Source organism: Camelus bactrianus, chromosome 4, assembly GCF_048773025.1.
Source record: "Camelus bactrianus isolate YW-2024 breed Bactrian camel chromosome 4, ASM4877302v1, whole genome shotgun sequence".
NCBI classification, from domain to species: domain Eukaryota; kingdom Metazoa; phylum Chordata; class Mammalia; order Artiodactyla; family Camelidae; genus Camelus; species Camelus bactrianus.
Genome location: NC_133542.1, coordinates 75,246,093 through 75,265,074, shown reverse-complemented (window position 1 = coordinate 75,265,074; position 18,982 = coordinate 75,246,093). Strand labels below are relative to the sequence as shown.

General features: G+C 58.9%; 1 protein-coding gene across 16 annotated transcripts in view; it reads left to right on the top strand.

Annotated features, from left to right (window-relative positions):
• CCDC187 (coiled-coil domain containing 187) overlaps positions 1–18,982 on the top strand; it is a 52,573-nt gene that overhangs the window by 7,387 nt on the left and 26,204 nt on the right. For 13 of the 16 annotated variants that reach the window (XR_012506598.1, XR_012506597.1, XM_074362526.1 and 10 more), the window contains 7 exons: positions 910–1,008; positions 3,311–3,406; positions 7,616–8,775; positions 9,003–9,097; positions 12,121–12,686; positions 13,046–13,133; positions 17,369–17,481. Coding sequence is in view for 14 of the 16 variants with exons in the window: in XM_074362526.1 (XP_074218627.1) it covers positions 910–1,008; positions 3,311–3,406; positions 7,616–8,775; positions 9,003–9,097; positions 12,121–12,686; positions 13,046–13,133; positions 17,369–17,481 (2,217 nt within the window). In the remaining 2 variants the exon portion in view is untranslated. Of the gene's footprint in view, positions 1–909; positions 1,009–3,310; positions 3,407–7,615; positions 8,776–9,002; positions 9,098–12,120; positions 12,687–13,045; positions 13,134–17,368; positions 17,482–18,982 lie in introns of those variants that run through there. The other 3 variants (XM_074362527.1, XM_074362523.1, XM_074362528.1) reach the window with 2 other exon arrangements.

Below are 18,982 nucleotides of genomic sequence, written 5' to 3'. Positions count from 1 at the left end.
GGGGACTCAGTCAGGGACACCTTGAAGAGCCCGCAGGGGATTATGTCCTCAAAGGAAAGGACCTGGGGCAGCGGCCCAAGGCCAGGGCAAGGGTGGGAATGTAAAGAATTCAGCCTCTCTGTTGAGCCAAGAGGCGGGCCTGCATCCTTTCTCACTGTGTGGGTGAGACAGGGAAGATGGTTTCTTTTTTGTTATTTTTAAGATAATACTTCCTGTTATTTTAAACTGCAGTGGAAGAACACAACATAAAATTTGCTCTCATGATCACTTTAAGTGCACAGCTCAGTGGCACTAAATACACTCACAGGGTTGTGCAATCATCACCACATCCTTCTCCAGAACATTCTCATCTTCCCAAATTGAAACTCTGTCCTCCCTAAACCCTCACTCCCCTCCCCACCCCAGCGCCTGGCCCCTAGCACCTCCTTTCTGTCTTTCTGGACCTGACTCCTCTAAGGCCTCTTGCAACATGAGTAGAATGCTGCAAGATTAGGCCTTTTGTGACTTTTTTCTTAAAGTCTGTCTGTTTATGGCAGCACATCTGGAAAGCACAAAGAATGAAATAGAAACAGCCACTATTCCTCGAAGGCCTCCCTCCCTTCAGTTGCCCTAATTGACACTTTGGGGTGCGTCCCTGTAAGTCATCACTTCTCTTTGAGAAAACAGGACTCTGTGCACGTGCACGTGGTCCAAGCAGCATGCAGGGCCTGCCCGAGGGCACACAGGGCCCTGCTAGCCTGCTTCATAGCTGAGCACTGGTTCCTGTCCGGCTCGGCCCGTGGGCTGCACTCTCAGGCCTGGGGCAGTGTTTCAAGGCTTTTGAGCGGCTGGCAAATGGGGACCTTTCTCTGGAAATTTCTGCATGGATTCTCTCTCCTCACGATGCACTTTCTTGTCACTCTGCTCCAGGCTCAGGCATCCTGAGTGAGGCTGAAAGTGGAATTGAAGACAAGGCAATCCCTGGCCAGGGGTGTGATCCCTCCCGGGCCTCCCAGCGCCTGGCCTCAGGTGAGTAGCCCTGAGGTTAGCCATTCTGGGACCCCCAGTCGGACACTCAAGCTGAGGTGTGGCCAGCACGGTTCTGGATCCAGAGCTATCCATTCAGCTTCTCTCTCACTCTGTGCGATTGGCTCTATTACGATCCTCACTCACAGATGAAGACACTGAGGGTCAGAGAGGACCTCACCCATGAAGGTGTGAAGCAGGGATTTGAACCCAGCCTGCTACTTTCTGGAGCCCAATTTCTAGCCCTCTGCCTCCTGAGCAGGGAAGGAATCCAGGCAGGCCCCTTAGAGCAGACTGGGGCTCAAGGGGCAGTGGGCCTGGGCAGGGGTGTCTCCTGCACAGAGTAGGTGAGGCCTTTCCTGCAGTGTCACAGGCCAGTTGGGCCTGAGGCCCTCCAGCTCCTGGGCCTGCTGTTCCATATTGCAGGCAAGAGGCACTGCCTGCCTGTCCCACAGGAGATGCTGAAGGGGCGGCAGGGGGTTGGCAGACTTTTGGATGGGTGAGGAAGGGTTGAGGGGCCAAGGGAACCACTAGGTTTTGGCTCACTCATCCATCAGCAAAGAGGAGGGTGAGGATGGGAAGGCAGACAGGGGCCACTCCTGGGGGCTGGAGGGCAGCAGCGTTAAGGAACCTCGGTGTCCCCGGCAGCGGGATCGGTTGGAGGGTTTTAAGTGGAGAGCCAGGCAGGTTTGCTCGGTTTGCAGGGTGGGCCACATATGGAGGAGGCTGTCTCCACAGTCTAGCACGATTTCAGAGACCCCAGAATGGGGGATGGAGAAGGGCCTGGGAGCAGAGGTCAGGCTGCCCTAGAGCCCCAAGGTTTTCGGGGTCTCCAGCCAGGAGAACAGTGTGGGTTTTCCACGGGGCTGTTGGTGGAGGATGAGGTGAGAGTCAGATCCTTAAGGGACAGTCGTCATCCACCCAGGTGGCGCTGTGGTGGCCAGGATAGGACGAAGGTTGGTGGATGCTTGAGTTGAGTGGCAGCCACAGACATGTTTCCAGGTATGTGAGCCAAGCACAGTCCTAGGTGGGGTCTGAGGGACTGGCCTGAGGGAAGCCAAGGGGCAGAACCCTGTCCCTGAGCCCAGCTCTGGTTTAACCATGGCAACAGCAGCTCCGCGGAGAGCCCCCCGTCTCTCTCCTTTTCCATCCACAAGGACCCCAATGGCCTTAGCTGGTCCAGCAGGCCATTCTCCCCGCCCCCACTCCACTGAGGCCACTGAGGCCCATCCGCCAAATTCAGGACTTGGCCTTGGTCACTCGGGGACATCACCCAGTGTCATCAGTCACAGCTCCTTCCAGTCTTAGAACCCTCTGGAAGCAGGGTGTGGGGCAGGGCCTGGTCTTTTTTTTTCTTTTTAATTGTGGTAAAATACACATAACATAAAATTGACCATTTTATCTGTGTTCAAGTGCACAGTTGCTTTCTGTCTCTATGGTTTCGACTCCTCTAGAGGCGTCCTGTGAGTGGAATCCTCTAGGCTTTGTCCTTTCGTGTGGGCCTGGGTCTCGAGGGCCCCCACCAGGGGGGTCGGGTGCTGAGGAGGCAGGGATGAGCGGAGTCTGGGACCCAGCTGCTCCGCGCAGGCCTGGAGAGTCCTTCCGGCCAGTCTTTCCGGGTGCTTCCCGGCCCCACGGGGACACGACGGGCTAGGCCCAGTGCTCGTGCACTCTTGGCCAGTTGGCTTTTTGGTGCTTCATGGACGCAGCACCCACCCACCAGTGAACAGAGACGAATGAGGCCAAATGGCACAGGGAAAGTGGCCACACTGGCCCATGGGAAGCCGGTCCACCCCAGTCGACCTCTGTGCTTGCCGTGGGACTTGGACAGCCTCCCCGCCTTGGGATCTCATATCCCCAGCTGTCCAGCCAGGATCCCGCCATGCGAAGGCCCCTCTGGGCCTAGCTCTCACCCCGCTTCTCCCTGTGGAGCTGATGTTCTGTCTGTCTGGCTGCCACGCCATGGGTTCACTTGGGGGCCCATTCGGTCATTTATTCATTCAACAAACATGAGTACTGTGGGCTGGCCCTGAGACGGTTGTGGGAGACCGAGATGGGAGGCCGTGGCTGTGCTTGGGGGCTCTTGGAATTTGTGCGCATTTGTGCACAGTTAGCGCTGAGAGGGAGGGCAAGGTGAGACCAGGCCTGCCACTGGTGGGGAGGGTCCCAGGGGTGGCCCCACAAAGAAGGCCAAGAAAGGACGGACAGTCGGGTATGCCCGCCGGCTGGTGAGCAGGCTAATTCATGTGTTGTGTTGCTACTCAACCCTCTCTCCCTTCCTTCCCTCTGTCTCCTCTTGCTGAAGTTCTGCAGGAAAAAAACAAAAGGATGAAAAGTAGTTCTTGCAAAAGAGAGAAGGCCCCCAAGCCATCCACCCCTAGGAGACCTGCCAAAGACACAGGTAGGGCTGGCCCACTTGGGGCTTGGCAGGGCGTGGGGACAGGCGGTTATGGTCCAGGCTCAGGAGGTGAGCGCCTGGCTTGTGTCCGGAGCCAGGACGGCTGGTGCAGCACTGGCTGCTCCCTGGAAAGGCGGGCGTGAACCGAGTGGCTCATGATGTGCTGGTGGACAGACAAGCTTGCTTTCCTGTGACTTGCTATCCCTTGACGAGCTGTGGCCGTTTTGCTGCCTTCAAGGTGGGAAGTGTGATTCATTTCCCAGTCGGCTTGGTTTAAGATTTAGACTCTAGGCTGCAAGCGTGGGATGGCTGCTTCCCTGGGCACCTGGTGCTGGGAAAGGCTGGGCAGTGTCCGCCTCCTGGGAACACTTGGTGGCGTGCCGCTGTCTGCGTGTGACGGTGTTTCACAAACACGACCCGGGAGGGTTCTGTTCAGAGGTCTTAGTGGTGCTGGGCTGCGGTAACAGAGGGATTCCCGCCTCAGGTGTCTCTCCCCTGAGGGCTGGGCAGGGCTGGTCACCCAGCAAAGACCCAGCTGCCCAGCCTGGGTAGGTCTGTTGGGCTTGTGGGGTGAATGGAGGGGGCTGCCTCCCTCTGGGGCTTTCCTTCAGAACATTCTGGGCCAGGGTGGCATGGTCTCGCTCAGTCCTGGGCTCCGTGAGTACCACTCACTCAAGCGACATCAGCCCAGGAGATCCTCACATCTCTCCCTGGAGGAAGGCGGCCTGCTCCCATTCTGTAGATGAGGAAACTGAGGCTCAGAGAGATTCAACAGCCTGCCCAGGGTTACATAGGCAAGCCAGGGTTGGGCCCTGACCCATCTAGCTCCAGGGTGGTTCTCCCCACCTGAAGGCACCCAGCTGTGTGTACCTGGGACCACACCTGGGCATCTGCTTAAGGCCCACCTTCAGGGCCTGGGCTCGGAGACCGCTGTACCATGGGCTTTGGGGACACCAGCGAGAGCCCCACAGGTGGGGAGAACTCTACCCGCCTGGAGCTGAGTCTGCTCTGTGGGACCCTGGTAAGGGTGCTGGGGGGCAACTTTCCAGCTGTTCCTGAGCATCTCTGTGCCTCAGTTTCCCCAGGGCATGAGATCACAGTCCTGGACGGGAGTGGGCCGGGGGTGGTCTGCCCACATCATCAGACACCCGCCTCCGCTGCTCGCAGACAGACCCGTGGTTCCAGCGCTTTGAGTAACTGTTTTCCTCCTCTGTGCCTCACTGGAGGTGGGCCCTGAGCCAGGTGGGGATGCACAGGGAAAACCTCTGGAACCGGAGAGTGAGGGATGCTGGGAGACACAGAGAAGTTTCTAGAAGTCCACTGAAAAAGCACAAATTATAACAATTCTCTGCATCATGTCTACTGCTCCCCACCCCCGACTTCTTGGTTTGTTTTATTTTAATGGCTCACTTGAAAAATGACCTGCCTTCTGCCTGTCACTGGGTCGAAAGGGCGTGCCACGGGCCGCATTCATCACCGTAACCGCTGTGTCACCCTAACGGAGCTGACCATTAGTTTCTGTCAGTGACGAAGTCACAGCTGGGCTAAGGAGAGATGAGTCTGGGTTCAGAGGTCAGAGCCACAGGACTTGGGAATTGGGTGAATTAGAAATTTGCTGTAGTTAACAAAAAATTAAATCACAATAGTTATAAAATATTCATCCATCCAGGCAGAAGGAAAATGAAGCCCGGTATTTAATTTCAGATTATGTCACCTCACTTTGCATTTTTTATCATAGATTAGGTCGGCCCTGGAACTCTGACAGGGCACTTGGGGACTTCATCCATTTCCACAGATTAAAAATCCTCTCGTAAAAAAATTAATTGCCATTAAACTGCTCCGCGGTAGAAAAAATGTGCCCATCAGGGCCCATTTATTGACCTAGACCCCTCTGGCGAACTAACGGGGAAGCTGGTGATGGAGGGGCCAGAGGGTGGGGGCGCTGAGAGGGGCCTGACCAGCAGGCGGCCCCTCGGCACCTGCAGCGGTCTCTGCCCTCCCTCCCCCACCAAGGGAGGTGACCATTTTTGTGTAGTGCAGCAACTATGAGGCCAGGAAACAGGACCCTCGCCTGTGAGCCCAGTCCCACAGGTCCCACGCTCAAGGCTCACATGTGGCCCCGGGGGCCGTCCCAGACTCAGCCCTGATCAGCAGAATCCTGAGCCTTTGGGGCAGCTCCTGTAGTGAGAGAGACCGCTTCTGCATCCTTGTGGCCCTGTGGGGAGGTGCTTACAGATGGGGAAACTGAAGCGCGGGGAAGTTAAGTCACTTGCCCAAGGCCAATGGCGAGTGATCCAAAAAGCCAGGACTTAACCCAAGGCTGAGACTCCTGAGACCGCGCTCCTGAGTCCCCAGGGCCCTGGGGGTGGAGGGCGTGGCTTCAGGGAGGGGCGCGGCTTACAGGTGGCACGGTCAAAGAGATGGCCGCAGGGTCCTTTCCGGGGGTGTGGTGTCAAGGAAAGGCATGGTCTAGAGGGCTGTCCCAGGGGTGCGGCTTACGGGGGGCGTGGCCAAAGCGCAGTCTCAGGGCCCTCCTGGGGGCGTGGCGTAGGGAGGGCGTGGCTCTGTGTCCTTCCCCTTCCTGGAGCCGCACCTTCAGGCCCGTGGCTGATGTCTCAGGTCTGGGCGGGGGAGGGCGCCATGTACGGGCTGGGTGCAGTGCGTGCTAGGTGACTGTCTCTATTGCCATTCACTCTCGCTTGGCAGAAATGCCCCCTCCCCAGGGGCCCCATCTTGGCCTGAGTGGTAATGTTTACTGTGGTGCTGCCTGGGCTGCACTCCCACCCCATGCCGCGTGTGTGTCGACGTGCGTGTGTCTGTGTTCTCTGCATGTGTGCATGTGTGTGTGTGTCACGTGAGCGCAAGGCCTGCCGCCGCTTCCTGCCTCTGCCAGGGCCCTTGTGGACAGGTTTGTAATGATAATGGCATTTGGTGGGCATAACTTGGGATTATGAAGTAAAACTTTTATTAAAGACAACATTTATTAAAGAAAACTCGTTTGTGTTTGCGGTGCAGTGGTTGTCTATTTGCACCCTCTCTGGGACCCTGGTCAGCCTGGGTGTCTTCTGGGAGCCCCCACCTTCTATTCCTACTGAGTCTCACCGGTTTAAAAACAAATTAATCTCCTCTGGCTCAGGGCAAGTGGCCAGCTATAACATTACTACCCCTCTCGCCCTGTGTGAGCCCAGCCTGTGCTGGTGACTGTCTTTATTACTGGCCAGCCTTTCCTGAGTGTGTGCCCGGGCCAGGGTTGAATGTTTTACAGACAAATCCATAGGGAGCAGGTTTTATTACCCTCAAGGGTCAGAGAAGTCAGGTCACATTTCAAGGTCAGCTGGGACTCAGACTTGCCTCTTGCTAGCTAGTGGCTGAGGGTGCCGCCCAGCCCCAGGGAGGTCTGGACACGAGGGATTTCACACTGTCCCCTCCAGGAACATGTGAATTGATCTCTGGAATCTGTGGGAGCCTCCAGCCTCCCTGTCTGGGTCAGCATTCAGAGGGCCCCGGGCATCTGGCTGTGTGTGTGTTTTCTGTTTAAGATTCTGAGTTGGTTGGTGTTTACACCTGGAGAAAAAGACGAACTCTGGTGACAAACTCTGCTTGGGCCCCTCCTGCCCTCCCCAGGCTCCAGAGCAAGGCGCCCTTTAGAGACCGGACCCCTGCCGCAGAGCTGGTTACCTTGTGCCTCCGTCCCAGCTCTGCTCTGCCCTGAGGCATCTGGCAGGTGGGCACGGAGGGAGGTGCCCAGGAAGCCGTGGAGTCAGGGTGTGGGAGCAGCACCTCTCTCTCAGCAACCCGTCAAACGCCCTGCAAACCTACCACCAGATGGGGCCTTTGAGGGGTTGCTATGTTTAAAAGCCTAAGGAAAGGATTTCTGTCGCTGAGAGGCACCCTTTTGGCTCACAGAAGGCAGAGCATGAATGGCCTCTGGGCTTTCCCAACTCAAGGACTGCAGGTTGGGAGCCCCAGCAGCTCCCAGCAGACGTGTTACCTCACCCCCGTGCTCAGTTTTCACAACGTTCAGAGCAGATGGCTCTGTGCCAGGTGCCCAGACACAGCCTTGAATCACCCAGATGTGGCACCTGCCCCCAGAGGGCTTCTGCAAGTGGATGATGAGTGCAGAGCTAAGAGGGGGCCTTGGGATGGTGGGCTGGCTTGGCCGTCCCGGAGCCCCACAGCTCCCACCACCCCGGTGACTGCCTGTCTTTGCAGGACACACCAAGAAGGTTGGAGTGAGTGAGAGCTCCCCTGTCCGCCCCCGGACACCTAGTCCAGCCTCTGTCCACAGTGACCCGCAGGTGTCTGCCAACACACCCAACCTGCCTTCCTGCCGTCCGCCCGTGGACATCCAGGCTGCTATGGCCATCCTTCGAGACCTCCGCCAGCAAATCCAGGTCGGGCTGGAGCTGGCCCGGGACCGCCACCCATGGCGAGGGCTGGAGCTGCGGAACCTGAGGGGCAGAAGGCGGCAGGGCCCCTGGAGCTCCCCAGATGTACGGGGGTCTTTCACTAAGAGCCCTCGGGCCACGACGGGGGGGATACCCACCTCAGAGAGGGCTGGGAGCCTCCCCACTGGGCAGTGCTGGAGCACCGTGGCCAGGCGGGAGTCCTATCCGCAGAGGGCCTGGGCGGCCCACGGACGGGACCTCTCCTTCCAGAGGCCTGGGAGCCCCACTGAAAGGCTGAACTCCTTCCCCCAGAGGCCCTGGAGCGTCTTGGCCAGGCAGGCCTCTGGTCTACAGAGGGCCTGGGCAGCCCATGGACAGGATCGCTCCTTTCAGAGGCCTGGGAGCCCCCATGAGAGGTTGGGCCCCTTTCCGCAGCGGCCCTGGAGCGCCTCGGCCGGGCAGGCCTCTGGTCCGCAGAGGGCCTGGGCCACTTGTGAAGGCCTGGAGGCCCCTACCCGAAGACCATGGAACTCTTTGGAAAGGCTGAGCCCTCCCACCTGGCGGCCCTGGAGCACCTCCTTCACGCAGGAGGCCAGCCCCCTGTGCAGGGCCAGAGGCTCCCTGCTGCCCTCCTCGGGGGCGAAGCTGGCCTGGCCAAGGCCTAGCCAGGGTGCCGTTTGGAACACACCTGGGAAAGAGAAAGAGGGGCGGCCACCCCCGCCCTGCCCAAAGCCCCGGGGGCCCCTGGGCCCTCCCCACAGCTCTGAATCCCTGCGAGAGTTCATGCGCCAGAAGACGGTGGCCTGGCGGCGGCAAGCCCTGGAGGAGAAGGCTTCGGCCATGCGTGCACTGGAGCTGAGAAACCAGAGGCTGCAGGACATCTACAGGAAGCAGAGGGAGGCTGTTCTGTGCAAAGCGGTCCCTGTGGTCTCCCAGACAACCCCTGGCATCGTGACCTTTGTCCCTCATTCTGCACAGTCCAGGGTATGTGCCACTGGCCAGCTCAGCCACCAAGCTCCCCCAAAGCCTGAGACACCTTCCTCCCTGGCTATGACAGCTCTGGAGGGACCCCCATTGCCAACAAAGAGGGGACCCTGGGATGTCCAGCCTGAGACCCTCATGGAGGCCAAGGCTGGCTCTGAGGCTGAGAGACAGGGTCTGGGGTCTTCTGGCATGGGGCGGGGCTCTGACTGCATCCTCCTCTGCTTTAGGGCCTGGAAGCCTCCGAGAGCCCAGGGTCGCCTGTGCTGGAGTGGAGCAAGGTGACTTCCGGCATGGTGCTGGGGGACCAGGAGGCCCCAGGCAGGTGGGTATGCAGGTGCCGGGGCTGCACTTCCTGGGCGGGGCTCTTCTGGGCAGGGGGTCAGTTCCCTGGGTCCATGGCTGCACAGAGCCTGTGATTACAGCTGCGTCTGTTTTCATCGAGGTGAAATTCATGTCACATAAAGTTTACCTTTATAAAGTGAGCGATTCAGTGGCATTTAGCATGTTCACAATATTGTGGAACCACCACCTTCATCTAGTTCCCAAACATGTCCTCACCCTGAAAGGAAACCCTGTACCCATTGCAGTCACTCCCTCATCCTCCCCCAGCCCCTAGCAGCCCCCAGTCTGCTCTCCATCTCGATGGAATCTCCTGTTCGGAATGTTTCATATCAGTGGAATCCTACAGCACGTGCCTGGCTTCTTCCACTGGGCAGGATTTCTTGGTTCATCCATGTTGCAGCCTGTGTCAGGACTTCCTTTTTATGGCTGAATAATCCATCATGTAAGAGCCCAAATTTTGCTTATCCACGGGGCAGTGGATTGACACATGGGCTCTTCCCCCTTTCGGCTGCTATGAGTGAAACATCCGAGTACCCGTTTTCACCTCTCTCGTGTGCGTACCTCGGAGTGGAATCGCTGAGCCGTACGGTAACTCCAGGTTTAACTTGCGGACAACTGCCAGACTATTTTTGGCAGCAGCTACACCAATTTGCATTCCCAACAGCAGGGTGGGAGAAATTCGGGTTCTCCCTGTCCTTGCCAACACCTATTTTCTGGGGTGTTTTTTTTTTTCACCCTTGCTTCTGTTTCTGTTTCGTTTTCATTTTACCAGGGCAACTGTCCAGAAGATCCCTTCCCTGGCAGCATCTTGACGTGCAGGATGGGAGACATTACCCCACTTTGCTTAGGGGATGAAGCAGCCCCTCTCACTAGAGGCTGGCCTTCCCCATGCTTGCCTCCACTGGGGAGAGGCTGGAAGAGGGCCCCGGGGGCTTCAGGCCAGCGCCAGCCACTTCCTGGCCACCTGCTCAACAAAGAAGGGAGGGCGGTGTGACAAGAAACTCACAACCAGGCTCCCTGAGCATGATGCACTTGTGGGAGGAGGGAGGAGCTGGCCCAGAGGCTAAGAACGAGGTCCCCACAAGGTGCCGCCCACCAGGAGCTTCCTGCCCTGGGCTGGCTCTGAACCTGGCTTCTGGGCTTGTCTTTGGCAGCCCGTGTTCTGGGAGGAGGCTATGGGCTTATGGGCTGAACCCCTCAGTGCCCAGCACCCACCCCTCTTTGCAGCCCCACAGTGGGATGGACACCCTCCCCTGGCCCCTGGCTCCTGGAAGTTTCTCTCTTTGCCCCCCTTTTGTTTCACTTGTTTTAAAAGTGCCCATTCCTGGGCCGCTCCCCAAGATTCTGGGTCCTCAAGGCAGCCCAGGTGTCTGCATTTTTTTTTAACTTTTTAAAGTTGACATTAGGTAACATCCAGGCAAAGACACAGGTCCTAGGTGTACAGCTCTATGAACGTTCACACACTGAGCACACATGTCACCTGCACCGGAACCAAGAATCTGATCACACCCCAGAGGGCAGCCTCCCACTGCCCCATCAGAAAGGCGGGCAGAGGCATCCTGTCTGTCAGCTCCTTTTGCTGGACACGACGCTGGGGGATTTGTCCCCACGGGTATGGAGGCTGCAGGTCCTTCATCCTGCTTCATTGTGTTCTTTTTTCACTTAAAAAATTGTGGAAAATACACATGACATAAAATTACCATCTTAACCGTTAAGTGTGCAGTTCCGCGGCACTGAAGTACATTCATTTTGTTGTGCAAACATCCCTACCATCCATCTCCAGAACTTTCTCATCTTCCCAAATTTAACCTCTGTCCCCATTCAACACTCACTCCCATCCCCTCCCCCAGCCCCTGGCTCCACCATCCACTTCCTGTCTCTGAACCTGAGTCCTCTAGGACCCTCGTATGAATGGAATCATATAGGATTTGTCCTTTTGTGACTGGCTGATTTCACTCAGCATAATGTCGTCAAGATTCTTCCTTGTTGTAGCAGGCATCAGTTTCCCTCTTTTTTATAGCTGAATAATATTCCATTATATGGATGGACATTTTATTTATTCCTTCATCTGTCGATGGACACTGGGGTTGCTTCTAACTTTTAAGTGGTGAGTGGTATTTCTGGGAACATGGGTGTACAAATATCTCTTCAAGTCCCTGCTTTCAAGTTTTTGTGATATATACTCCGAAGTAGACTTGCTGGGTCATAGGGGAATCTTAGCTTTTGAGGGAATTCCTTACTGTTTTCCATAGCAGCTGCACCATCTCACATTCCACCAACAATGCACAAGGGTTCCAATTTCTCCAAATCCTTATCAACACTTGTTTTCTTCCTTCTTTCCTTCCTTCCTTCCTCTCTTCCTCTCTTCCTTTCTTTCCTTCTTTGTTTTAACAGTAGCCATCCTAATGGGTGTAAGGTGGTATCTCACTGTGGATTTGACTGCATTTCCCTGATGATCAGTAATGTTCAGCATCTTTTCACGTGTATGTCTTTGGAGAAATGTCTATTCAAGTTCTTTGCCCGTTTTTCAATCAGGTTATTTGGGCTTCTTTGTTGCTGTTGTTGTTGTTGTTGTTGTTGTTGTTGTTGTTGTTGTTGTTGAGCTGTAGGAGGTCTTTGAATATTAAGGAGAGTGATGCCCAGTCAGACCTGTGGCTTGTAAACGCTTCCTCATATTCTGTAGGTCGCCTTTTCATTCTGCTGACCGTGACTTTTCATGTATATACGCCTTTAATTTTGAAGTAGCCCAATTTGTCTATTTTCCTTCGTTACCAGTGCCGTAGATATCACATACAAGAAATCACTGCCAATTGTCCTCCGTCCTTCCAACAGCCACGTGCGGTCTGTTGTACGGACGCCCGGGAACCACCCCCGGGTCATAAACAGACCAGCTGGGTCTGTTGCAGACGCTGCCGCCACGGGCACCCTTGCACATGCGTGTTTCGCATGTGGGGCTGGAGACGGCTAACCCAGGGCTGACCCTCTTCCCCTCTCTCCCTGCAGCTTCTGCCTGTGTTTGAACAGAGCCTTGAACCCTGCCGAGACTCGAAAGTCAAGAGGCCCCAGAGCTGGCTGGGAGGGCGCCCCCCTGCTCATGTCCGCCCGGTCCTCCCAGGGCCCCCTGAAGCTCCAGGACCTGACCACCCCCTGCCCGCGCCCAGGGCTGTGTATCTACCTGGACCCCGAGGAGTCCGAGCGCCTGGGCATGGCGGGCCCCCTGCACTTCCGGTACAAGGAGGCCCGACTGCAGGCCCTGGAGACCATGGCCAACATCCTGAAGCAGCGGATTGACATCCTGACTGACAAGCTGCGTAGGTCCGAGGCCGTGGACACTCTGGGGGACGCGGTCCTGGACCCGCACCCCTGGAGCTCCAGCACCCCCGCCTGCCCCGGAGCCTTGGTGGCCAATGTGGGCGGAGGGGCGCCCTGGGACTGGACGAGCACGCAGGCCAGGCCTCTTCTCTCCACCACCTCCTTCCCGGACGGTGAGACGCCGTCCTGGAGCCCTGGCTGGGAGCAGCAGCAGCAGGACGTGAGCCCAAGGGGCCACCATGCCAGCAGGCCCCGAGGTAGGGCTGGCACCTGGGCCTTGGGTGACCACCGGCCCCGCCAGTGGCCAGGGGACCCTACTCCCTCCCTGACACTGGTTTCTCCTCCTGAAAGGGGGGTACAATGACAGTACCGTAGCTGTCCCTCTGCAGCTATTGTCACCATCTTGCCTCTGGCCAGAAGAGGGATGGGGCCTGGTCTGGAAGCTAATGTGCCCACCGCCTCCCTGCCCTGCCTCCCTAAGAGGGGCCATGGAGCAGGACCATGGTCCTTCCTGCTGCGGGGGTGGGGGACCCCGTCCTCACTCCCCACAAACCAGCAGCTCCTCCCCTCCTGCCGACTTGTGAGAAGTGAAGTTCTGGTGCCGGTCTCTCCAAAGGTTTCGTGGAGGATGGACGTTTGGACCTGGGCAAGAAGCTGGCAAGAAACATGGCTCCCTTCCAGGCCCTCAGCCCCCTCGCAGGGAGGTAAGCCTGCGTGTGCCTGCTCTCAAGAGCCTCGTGCCCCTGGTGCGCAGCCCATGCTGGCCAAGGCCAGGAGTCTGGGTGCAGCCAGGGCTGGCAGGGCAGTGACACAGCTCCTGACCCATCTGGGGTGAGGTGCTCGGACTTGGACCGGGCGGTGCTGGCTCTCTGATGGGGCCATGTGCGGTAGGCCGAGTGGGGACACTGCTGGCCAGGCCCCCCTGTGTAGCTGGCGGTCTGATCGTGTCCAGGGGACACCGACACAGGCAGTCCTTATTCCAGGTCCCCCCACCGCCAGGTCCAAGTTCTCACCTGTCCGCAGACCCTGGCACCTCCTTGTGACTCCATCAGCAGCACTGGCTGTGGCCTTCTCTGGGGCCCCTTCACACAGGTCCCTTTGTACAAGTCCACCTACAGACAAATAACTGGCCTATGGGCACTGGGGGCCCTTGGCAGCCCCACTGCCCACCTGGCCAGCCCAGCCTTGGCCTGGGATGTGGCCTGAGCAGCCACCAGTCCTCCAGCTCATTTGCCCCCAGTATGCAGGGTCCCTGCTCTGTGCCCCCGGGCACTCTTAGCCCTGACTCCTCCTCCCAGGAGGGGCGTCCTTCCTGCCCCGGCCCAGCCCTGTGGCCCCACTAATTGGGCATCTCTGGTCCACGAGGGTCCCTGCAGGTCAGTCTGCACAGGGGAACTGCTTCTTTGCCGATATCTGACCTTTACTGAGCAGCTGTGGCCTCCAGTCTTCCTAGGGTTCTGTCTCTTCCTGCAAGGACCTCCCTTCCCCACCCCAAGAACTGTTCCTTCAGCCCCATCCCCTGCCCCGCTGCCTGGCGGCTCCTGCCGATGCCAGAGCAGGCACGGGTCCCTGTCTAGTCTTCCTCCCGGTCCCCAGCCCCACCCATGTCCTTCCCTGACACCCCAGCCCCCTCACCTCTCTGTCCTGGGACTGAAGCACCTGAGGCAACCTTTCCCTAGGCTGCTCTCTCACCTTGGGTGGCCACACGTCCGCCGGGACCCCAGGCTTGATAGAGCCAAGGGTGTGGGACCTTCCAGAGGGGGTCAGGCCAGTGGTGGTCTCCAGGGGCCTGGACGCACCTGTTGCCAGAGCCCACCCAGGAGATATGCCAGGGGATCCTGACCACCTACTTCTCCCGGTCTGTTCTGGGCTTGGTGCCCAGTTTGGAGGGCCTCGGGGGTCCGGCTGGAGGGTGTAGAGCTCATTAACAGGGTGAAACGGAGGGTGGAGACTGCGGTCAGGGTAGCTTGGAGCCAGGAGTCCCTCCCAGCCTCAGAGTCCTCCCTAGGAGATGGGGGGTGGCTGTATCCACCTCGATTCCCTGCAACACTGCCTCACCCTCCCCTACTCCTTCGCCAGCCTCAATCCAGTTGCTGGAACTGAATTGTTGCCACCAGTAGGGGTCAGCATTGGGCTGGGCTGCCCGTCTTCCATACCTGTGGCTCTCTCCAGTGCCCCCTCTAGACCTTGAGAAGGGGAGGGGAATGCGAGAATTCTTGAGAGGTTAATTTTGGTGCCCCAGGCTCCAAGGGGAACATCTTATATCTGTGTGTCCTGCTGCCGGATGGCCAGCAAGATCCTGTGGGCCCAGACCCAGAAAGTCTCCGGGCCGAGGGGCGGAGGGCACATGGCCTCTGGGGCGTTCCTGCCTGTGGCACCCCACCAATGCGGCCTTCCCAGGGCACTGAGTCCCCCTCCCCACCACAGCCCTGACCAGGCAAGGAGAGAGGGGCAGAGATAGGCCATCCCAGAGACGCACCCTGGACGGCCCAGCGCCCTTGGAGCCGGGGCCTCAGGGCCCAGGGCCTTGCTGGGCCTCTCGGACTGCTAGGCGAGGTGCTCGGCTTGCCCTTCTAACACAGTGGTCCATGGCGCTGCTTTGCGGCCGTGCCTCTGGTCACCTCCCTCACTGCCTGAGTGAGTTCAAGGCTGAAGGTCACACGTCCCCTCTCCAGGGCCTGGCCTGTCCCACGCCTCTGAGGCCAGTTTCTGAGCTGGGTGGGTCTCCATCCCACCCTTTCCCTGCTGGGACCACAGCACTCAGGGGCCCAGTGGGGGCCGAGCTGAGCTTGTCACCAGCATCATGCGGTGAGGACACCAGGTCTCCCTGCCCCCAAGCAGGTTTGGGCCCGGGTGTCCAGTCTGTCTGGAAGGAAGAGCAGTGGAGTGTGTGCCCCTGCCACGTGCCCGCCGTCACCCTGTAGGCCTTCCCACACCTCACACAGTGTGCACAGCAACCCTAAGGGATGTGTTCTCATCCCCATTTTACAGATGGTAAGGCTGAGGCTCAGAGAGGAGTCCTGACTTTGCTCAGGGTCCCATAGCCTGTGGGAGAACAAGCCACGATTCAGACCCACGGCTTGGACTTCAGAGCCCACGGTTTTTCCACTATGCTCTTTCCATGGTCCAGTGGTTCTCAAACGGCTCCCTGGGATCCTGTTAGAAATGCAGAGTTCCTGGCTCACTCCAGCCCTCCTGAATCTGATATGCTGGGGATGGGCCCAGTGCTTAGATGATTCTGGTGCACACCAAAGTTTAAGAACCACTGCTCCAGAAAACCTAGACTGGTGGTCAGCAAGCTACAGACCCTGAGACACACTGCCTGTATTTGTAAATAAAGCTTTATAGGCACACAGCCACGCTTATCATTTCCATAATGGGCATGGCTGCTCTCATGCTGCCGAGGCAGAGTTGAGTGGTTTCCGCGGAGACAGAGACCACGCGGCCTGCAGAACCTAAACATCAGCCCTCCATCCGTCTGTGGGGAACGTGTGCCGACTCTGCTCTGGTAACTGAGGCAGACGGGGGCTTGTCAACTGGTGGCATTTCCTTTAAGGGAGACTTGGAGGGCGTAGCTCCTGCCTGCTGCTTGTTGAGGCGGGGGTTACAGCATCCTAAGTTCCGGGCTGGGAAGGAGGGAGTGAGAGAGCTTGGAGAAGACCCTGCAGCGACGGCTTCCCCCCTCCCTCCATGGCCACGCATTCCTGGAGCAGCCTCTGCCCACCGTGTCCTCCAGGAACCCTCCCCCGCCCATCGCTCCTGCCCTGGCATCTCTGGGGTCGCCCTGGGGTCAGCCCCTGGGCCTGCCCAACGCCACCTCAGCATCCCTTGTCTCAGCCCCAGGGCTGCTCCCTTTTTCTGGAATAGTTTTTACACCATCTCCCCTGCAGGACTGTGGGCTGCGGGGGCAGGGCTGGGCAGTGGGTGACCCACACCTGCCCGCACAGCACCCAGCAAGCACGGCCGGTGCTCAGCAGACACCCGTGCCATGGGTTGGAGCGGGGACCGACTCCAGGGCCCATGGGTGTGGCCAGCGTCTTTAATCACTCCAGGGGGTCCTGGTCCCTGGGTGTGAGGGCAGACAGTCATGTGCGCTGATGAGACATGAAGTGAGGCAATTTGGGCACACTGCTCATCCAAGCTTGGCACACGCACCTCCTTGCCCCAGGGCCTCCAGTCTGGGCAGCAGCTGCCCATCTGTGCTGGGCGGCTCTCCCGCCCCACCTGGGCTGCTGCCTTCTCGGGGGGGGGGGGCCCAGTACCATGCCCTCCTCCTCCCCCGGGCGGGCATGCTGGCCAGCCTTGGTGGGAGCTGAGCTCGCCCCGACGAGGGCAGTTTTCTGAGTCCGACTGGACCAGCTTGACTCCTGCCTTCCCGGTCACCCGGCTGGCTCAGGCCCTTCTGTGGAACAGGGTGGCAGGGCCAGCCGTGAGAAGAGGTGGTGAGCGTCAGAGCTCAGGTGTGGGCCCTGCTCCACTCTGGGCCTGGTGGGCAGTCCCCCTTAGCAGATGGCAGAGGGGACAGGGAGGAAGGCCGTGCCCCATGCCTGTCACACCAGAGCAGCCGTTTTGCAGGAGCAGACCCAGGGCAGTCGGGGGCTTTCAGGCAAAGGGCGCTCTGACCCCGGCCCAGCCCCCAACGCTGATCATGGAGGCTGCCAGGAGCTGGTCCCCCCGGGTCCGAGCGCAGAGCCCTGAGCCACTGCGTCGCAGACCAGACCCTGGCAAGCTGGGGAATACACAGGTGGCGGCATCTGCGGGCCCACCTGCTCACCACTGCCCTCCTGAACCTCTAGTCACAAGCTCATCCCCGCTTTGGCCCGTGGGTCTCCCTGGACACTAGGTCTGAGAGCTGCTTTGGGTTGCTCCCACCCCAGCCCCCCAGCTGCCTCCTGCCTCACAGATATTCATTGCTCATAATATGTTTGTGTGTCTCCAGCTCACGAGGGGCGCCAGCCATGCCAGATCCCTGCTGCGGCTCCCAGAGGCTGGAGGAGATGCGGTCAGCCAGAGGGGTGGGCTTGGTCACGCCCTGGACCACCCGGAGCTGCGGTAAGGGCGAGCCTGTGGACAGGCCCTGGGCTGGCTGGTCGGGTGGCCAGGGAGGTCCACTGGGGACTCCCTCCACTGCCTGACGCCCCGCGACGTTCTGCGGGTGTAGAGAGATCCTTTTCTATGTGGAGTGCATCTGCGCATCAGTATTAAAGTTTTTTGGAGGCTTTTGGGACCCAGCTGCTTGCTATGTGCTCTTGCCCCACCTCTGTCGTGACTGACACTTGCTCCCAAGAGGGTTGATGGCTGGTTTCATCAGCAGCTCCACTCCTGGGGCTGCTCCGAGGTGCACTTCCTCAGAGCCTCTGTCAGCCCAGCACTCTGCCTTCTCTGATGCTGCTGGAGGGTTTCTGTTCCTGGGTTACAGCTGAGGAGACGACCAGGGCCACAGAGCTGGTGCATAGGAGGGGGCGTGGGGATAGTGCCCCCGTCTGGTGCCCTCTGGGGTTCGGGGCCTTGGTCCAGGCAGCAGGCCGGCCCGAGCTCCCGGGGCATGTGGCAGGGGGCAAGGGCTGGACCGTGGGGATGCTCTGCTCAGTGCGGGCTCACGGAGGGGTTCTGGCGCGGCACTGGGAACTGAGCGCTGCTCTGAGAGGCCTGGGATGCCTGTTCGCTGTTAATCTTTGTGCTTCAGCTGATTTTCTTCAAACGTTTTAAGGATGTGAATAAAACATGCTCACGTCTGGCCGTAGGAGAACTGTGCACTGCAGGTGCATTCAGAGTGAACCCCCAACCCCTGCTCCCAGTTGCCTCCAGCAGCCCTGATAAATCCTGTACCTTCTTACAGAGCCAGATGGAGTTGCCCGTGTCACGAGGAGGGGCAGTGAGACCTGAGGGGTCCAGTGGCCTATGAAAGGCCGGGGGGCAGTTAGCTGCCCTGGTTTTCTCCTGGTGCCTGGGCTCTGGAATCCCATAGACCTGAGCTCAGAGCAGCCCCTACAGGGCCAGTGCGGTTGGGGGTGGGTGTGTGATGGACCCCTCATGGATGAGCAGCTTCCCAAGGGGCTGACCAGCAGCAGCCTCCCAGACAGACACCTGCCCTCCCTGGCAGACAGAGGGCCCTCGAGCCAGATGGGACAAGGGACTGGGGACCAGAGCCCTCAGGCTGCAAAACACTCCTGCAGAGAGGCTCCTCAAGCCCACCGGGATGGGGCGTGTATGAGCTACTTGACGTGTGTGTGTGTGTGTGTGTGTGTGTGCGTGCGCGTGTACACAAACACATGTGTAGACGGGGCCTCGGGCCTCTGAGGCAGGAGGGCTCTGTGCCTCCCTACCCTGATGCTCTGGGAGACCCTCCCAGCCTGGGAAGGGGGCTGCTGGGGCGCCCGACGTGGCTCTGCCTCTCCCAGCCTCCCGAGGCGCTGAGAGCCCCAGCTGCCCACTAGACCCTTCTTCATCCCTCCCTCTGCTCACTCAGCGCCGACGCACTGAGCCCCTGCTGAGCCTGGCACTGACCGGGGACTGGACCGTGCCCCCTAGGCGCCTGCCTTTGGTTGAGGGG